The sequence below is a fragment of the Thermobia domestica genome, unplaced genomic scaffold (assembly GCF_964235325.1).
Source record: "Thermobia domestica unplaced genomic scaffold, izTheDome1.hap1.1 HAP1_SCAFFOLD_1760, whole genome shotgun sequence".
In the NCBI taxonomy this organism is placed as follows: Eukaryota; Metazoa; Arthropoda; class Insecta; order Zygentoma; family Lepismatidae; genus Thermobia; species Thermobia domestica.
The window spans coordinates 17,955-24,239 of record NW_027657470.1 but is presented as its reverse complement, the minus strand read 5'-3'; the positions used below and the strand labels follow the sequence as shown (position 1 = coordinate 24,239).

Below are 6,285 nucleotides of genomic sequence, written 5' to 3'. Positions count from 1 at the left end.
CAAATGTATATATATTATTTCTTTTTACAATAATCCACCATTAATCCTCTAAACAGAGGTCACAATCTCAACATTCAGACTTAACACATACGTTTCTTACATGCGAATTCTATAGACTGTAACAATCAGCATCAGTTACACTGAAGAAATGTTTAGAAATGTACATTTAAAAAGGTTCTACACCTTGTATACTTTTGGTAAATCATGAATAATGCGTTAATTAGCTAATAAGTTGCTGTACAGTTTTGATAAAATATAAAGCAAAACATTCAATCATTATCACGATACAGCATAAGCTGACACACTATCTCAAAAATTCCCGACACTATGGCCTACAGCTTTGAGAAATTGGTTTACATCAATCTCTTTACGCCTATACCTGTTGCAAACGTCGATTAACTGGCGTTGATAAGGAAGTTTCTTCTTTACAGCAGCATTCCTTTTGATAGCAAACTACGGACGCAGCGTCTGCGTCGCATTGGAGCGCATAGATTAATCTCCATATACTGGGCTGAAAATACCCAATTGTCTTCTTTATTTTATTATTCCAGCCTTCGCTGATGTTGTTTGTCCTTCTTTCCCCGTTGATTGTAGAATCATACACATTCCATATACATGGAGGGAACTATGGAGGTATCCTCTGCAAGCGGATAGTATCATCTGTTGGGAATTTTCGGAACGATCCAGTTACGTACGTTACATCAAAATATCGTAGTTTTCTCTTCTCCCTCTTCTGGAGAAGTTTCGACTAAGTGTCGCATTCCAATCCCAACATCATCCTCTGGAAGAAACGCAAGGGCATCGACTTTCCCAACAAACAACCTAAACTCACGATCATTCTTATAATGGCTCACCAATCCTAATTCTTGCACTTTGCGCCAAGTAGATTGTCGTAAATGAACAAAACACCCATGAATTCTTACATTTTTGCCAAACACTTCAGCAGCAGCGTTCATTGCAGCAATTTCAAAGTCCATAACAATTAACGAACTAGTTAACTCCAGGCCTTGCCGAGAACAGTGATTCAAAAGTTCACTAAATAATTCGCGATATGTCTCCTGATTCTTTTTCTTCAAAAGAGCGTATACTACTGGAATAGGCTTTTCATTGACTTTAATATGGATGGTATATAACTGTCGGAGTCCTTTTGGTGCCACTTGAAAACTCCCATCCACATACCAAGTACTGTGCTTACTTAATTCTACCAGTATACCTTGTTGTGCAAACATTATCACCCTATTCTCACTTTCAGTCCCATTATCATAAAGAAGAAAAGGCTTCTCTGTTCCAGTTGTTTCCCACCGTCCTTCAATATGGAAGTCCTTCAAAGATGCTTGTTCCTCTGGATATTTCTTACATCGCCTACGTCTTAAGATAAGCTTTATAGTCTCCTCAGCAGGCAAGGAAGATTTCGCAAAGCTAGCTAGACACTCCTCGCACACTTTCGGAATATACGACAGACGAAACATCTTGAGAAATATTAACACGGCCCTTCATAACTAGCAGGGTTTTGCAGACCTAAAATATATATTTTTAAAAATAAAATAAACATTAAATAAGTACTAATATAAAAGTACTTTAATTGAGTACAAGCTAGTTGAAAAATTAAAAACACGTTCAAGGATAATTATAATTTAGCGTTAATTTAGGAAATAGGTTATTCAGATTCGATATAAAAGTAATGGGAAACATGTTAGATATACAAAAAAAGAATCAATTTCATTCAAATTACTTAATTAAGTACAAGCCAGTTAAAAAGTTACAAAAATAAAAACTTTCAAAGATAATTATCATTTAGCGTGAAACTAGAAAATAAGTTATTCACATTCTGCATAAAACTAATGGGAAAACATTTTAGAAATACATACAAACGTATTACTCAACTCAATTTATGTTTCGTCTGATCAATGGTTATGCAGGATTGTCTTCAACACACGCGTTTATTTCCTGATTCGTTGTTAGAGATTTTCTGCAGTGTTCTTTTCGTTTTCGAACGCATGTCCAACAAAGGTTGCCATTATTTCCTTCTTTTTGCTTGGTGAATAAAAACCCTTCATGTATAAGCTTATGTCTACCTTTATTTGTTTTATAACTTATGATGATTAGCACACTATTAACTTATGGCTTTCACGTTTCAGAAACCACAAATTACAGCGAAACACTCTGTTTAAAAATATTTTTTTAAAAAAACTTAATGCGCCGAATAACTTTGACAACAGATATTTAAATTCTTGAAAAGTGAAAGGCCACGCCCCCACCGTCTACCATTGGTTCTAAAGAGCCAATCAGAAGCTGAACAACAGACAAACTATTTCTACAAATAGACTTTTAATTGTCCTCAAACATCTTTCACTTTCCCTCGTTCAATATATCCAGACAACAAAAATTATACATTTAAAATAAAAGAAAAATCCGCCCCGGTAATTTTGACTGTCAAGGGGGAAAATGTCCAAGTACAATTTTTTGGTAGGGAGGATTATGTCCTACAAGAATATTTTGTAGGGGGGACATCGTCCTATCTGAACGAAAAACCTTAGGGGGATTATGTCTGGGGAGGATTTTGTCCAAAAAGCATTCAGTGGCGGCTCGTGAGGGATGTCACACTGGTAAAAAATAAAGTCTTATCGCTTGAAATTAAGGCAATAAAGGTTAATTAGTGTATGAAACAATTAGTTCATTAATCAAGTCTTCTCTTAGTTTCAAGAGAAAAAAGCTTAATTTTTTGGGTGTGTGATGTCCCTCACGAGCCGGCTCTGATATCATTGCTTGCCTAAAGTACAATTTCACCACTCGCCCCTGAATAATGGCTCTACCACATGTAGAAATAATTAAAATTTTATTTATTTCTCTTGCATTAGTTATAACTATCCATAACACAGTAAAAGAAAATAAACAACTCTTCAGTAGCCAAACAATAAAGAGGATCCGAATAGTTGTGTCTACCTTTCGTGATCCCACTGTTCAGTATTTAATTTAGTCCGCTGGGGCATTGAATTTCTCTACATCTTCCTGCATGTTATTAAGAGAACATTCATTTACTAATTTTACTATGTTTCGTAAGCATTGAATAATTTTTCTAGGTAATTTTCTTGGATCATAGTTTTTAAATTGAGGAGGTAAATTTACTCACTTATTGTCAAATTTCGTATGCAGTCAGCGGGGATTTGGGGTAGCCTCATACACAGATTCTAATAAAAGTTCCAAATTTCTTAAGAAAGCTATAGTGAGACAAACTTTATTAAAATTGTCGTGTAGAAGTTAAATTCACTCTCACATTCTCGGCTGAGTCCAAACCGAAGCGTTGGATGTGTGAGGAATCTGAGAAAGGTACTTCGTATATCGTAGCCTATATTTCACTAAAATCGAACATAAAGTGTGTTTGTCTGCACACGATAACTCTTCTAAAACTTATCAGATATTAATGAATCTTGGTACGTTCCTTTCTCCAACCTTCTGAAATAATGCAATTGTCTGGGATTGCAACACCGATGTAAAATAGCCTATGTGTCGTGTTGTAAGTTTTTACTACATTCAAAACGATCTAGTACTGTAAATTTCGTTAAAAATTATTTTCATTAAACATTACGTACATTTTGATTAAGGCATCTCAATAATTTGTATTAGTTAGGTTTGAAGGCGATAGTGATAAATGCATGAAAGGGAATAAGTTCTCCAAAACTTCAGGAATTTCTTCCTTTAAATAAGTTTATAAGAAAATAATTTTCATCGACAACATTCTCCAAAATTATTAGATTTTGATGCAATATGACGTATAAAGGTTTTACAATTGTTCCGACTGCATGGAGTGTAAGGGCAAGGACATAAATAAAATTCCCCCAAGATATTTAGAAAATAATTTCCGGAATAACTTATATGGAAATTATTCGAATTTAATGCAATCTGGTGTATATATTGTTTTGAAGATTTCCTGTTTGAAATTAAAATAAGTCGAGAATGGAAATTAATTTATCCAAATCAGTGATAAACTACTCCTCACTCTATTTGAAACTATGCTCGCCGGTACCTTTAGTAATATATTCTATTCTTGTACAATCATCACCATGGCTTGGTTTTATAATTTAAAAAAAAAAATGTGTAATGAAATACCCCTCCTACTGAAATGTTTTTCGTTCCTAAAGAAAAAGAACAACTTCCGTAACATACTGATATTTTGTAAACAGTAGAGTTTTATACAATAGAATGTATATTTTTTAAGTTTCTTTTTGATTCAGCTTAAATTCTATCATGAAGAATTAGAATGAACTTATCCTAATGGAGCTAAAGTAACCCATCGTATATCATGCCAAAGGTTTCATAATTACCAGAATTCTTTGAGTTGGAAACCAGTCAAGGATGAGGAAATAAATTCACCTTCCTCCATTTTGAAATCAATTAAACCTAGTATCGTTGGATTTTGATAAAATTTGAAACTTTTTTAAAAATTTGAACCACAGTTTTTCTGCTTGGAGCTGATATCGGCCAAGAATGACAAGCGAAATACCCATCCACTCTTTCTACGATAGCTTTCACAATAAAAATAATAATAATTACTCATCGCGAATTCATTTCATTTCGTGAAGAAAAATGTTGCATATACTTTTCCTTGGGTTTCCCAGTGAGATCTATGGTATACATCATTTCAAAGATTAGAGAGCAAATTCATCCCAACTTAAAGTATTTATCACGGTAACTTCGATCAGATTTTATAGCCTATGGGACCCAGAGGTACAATGCTAGCTCGCAAAAGTTCTCCACTGACTTCTGTGCTTAGCCAACTGGATTCAGTTTCTACTTAGTATTCCTATTTCTGTGGGACCCAACTTATTCTATTGTCCTCCAATCTACACCTAGGCCTTTCTAATGGTCGTTTTCCGATTGGATTTCCAGTTAAAACTTGGAAAGCTTTATTTTTTTTTCATTCTGGCTACATGATTGCCCATTTGCGCCTCATAGACTTGATGTCCCAAACAATGTTTGGTAAACTCTATAAACCATTCTCGGACTGGGGAGTATAGGGCCTCCGTAGGAGCCTCACTTGCAGGGTGTGGAGTGCAGGGGAGGAAAAGAGAAATCTCCATATTAAACTCATATATAAATCTCTCTCTTACTATCCCTTTCCTTACAGGAATGTTGTATCATCCAAATTTAAAGAAAATCAAAAGATATGCCAAATAAAATAATAGAAAATACTGAAATTTAAATAAAAGTTGGTAGAGCTAAGATTTAAAAAAAAATTAAAAATCTTTTATATAATTTCTATAATGCCATTCCCGTAAGTGTGAGTTCCTTATTTAAAGTCATGTAGCCCCTTTCGGACTTTCTTTGATATGTGGACTTACGCATGAATTATCTGCCACCTTGGTTTATTAAAGAATAGGTGTGTGATTACCTTACTAGTTTAAAACATCTGATATTAAAGAACATGGAATCCAGCAAACCTGCAAGAAACAAACAAATTATCCTGGTACTTACCATACCAGCCGAAATTCCGTTAGGGAAGGTTATAACTCCATGTAGTTTAAAAACACTTTTATTTTAAACACAACACTTAATCACTTAAACCACAACACTAAATTGATATCGATATAAGATATGCTCACAGTTGAACTAAAATAATTTTAAAGAAAACTATTTTATGATTTTTTTTATCACTAGTTCATAGTTAATAACATGTATTTGTATTCATGGCACAGTTCATCTTGTTTAATTTTCATGTAGGTATGTCCGTTACTTCACAGCGTTAATCACAATTTTAGTGTCTATTCTTTCATGTTGATAGTATTCTTTTAGAACGGTTTCCGTAGCATCCTAAAGTAGATTAAGTACTTGGTGCCTGATTATAACTTTAAGTCCACTACTTTGTAACCACTTCAAACTTGGTTTTAGTTGCACTTCTATCTCTCTCTCTCTCTCTCTCTCTCTCTCTATATATATATATATATATATATATATATATATATATATATATATATATATATATATATATATATATAAATGGTTTGTTGCTACATACGTAAGATGTGTGTATTCGTTACCAGTATTGTCAGATTGGATCTCAAAATGCACATAGTCTAGAAAACTGACACAGTTTAGTTAACTTATTTTGAACACCAATGGTGCAACTTATCGCACTTAATTAAGTTCACTTTGAAAATAAATATATGCACCTATCTTCCAATTCAACTAACTCTGTTGAATCTATAGTGTTCATGATGAAAATAACTATTTTCACACGAGCAGCAACTTCACAGACCCGATCTAAACGCCAACTGCCTTGTTCTTCTC

At 33.7% G+C, this 6,285-nt stretch overlaps 1 protein-coding gene across 1 annotated transcript; it reads right to left on the bottom strand.

The window, feature by feature from the left end:
• Positions 1 to 379: 379 nt before the first annotated feature.
• LOC145678044 (uncharacterized) lies at positions 380 to 1,469 on the bottom strand (the record flags this gene model as incomplete). Its single annotated transcript, XM_081748209.1, has 2 exons — positions 774 to 1,469; positions 380 to 625 (listed from the first exon to the last, which is right to left on the bottom strand). Coding segments are annotated over exons 1-2 (942 nt in total), but the record flags the coding sequence as incomplete, so codon positions are not given.
• Positions 1,470 to 6,285: the final 4,816 nt, after the last annotated feature.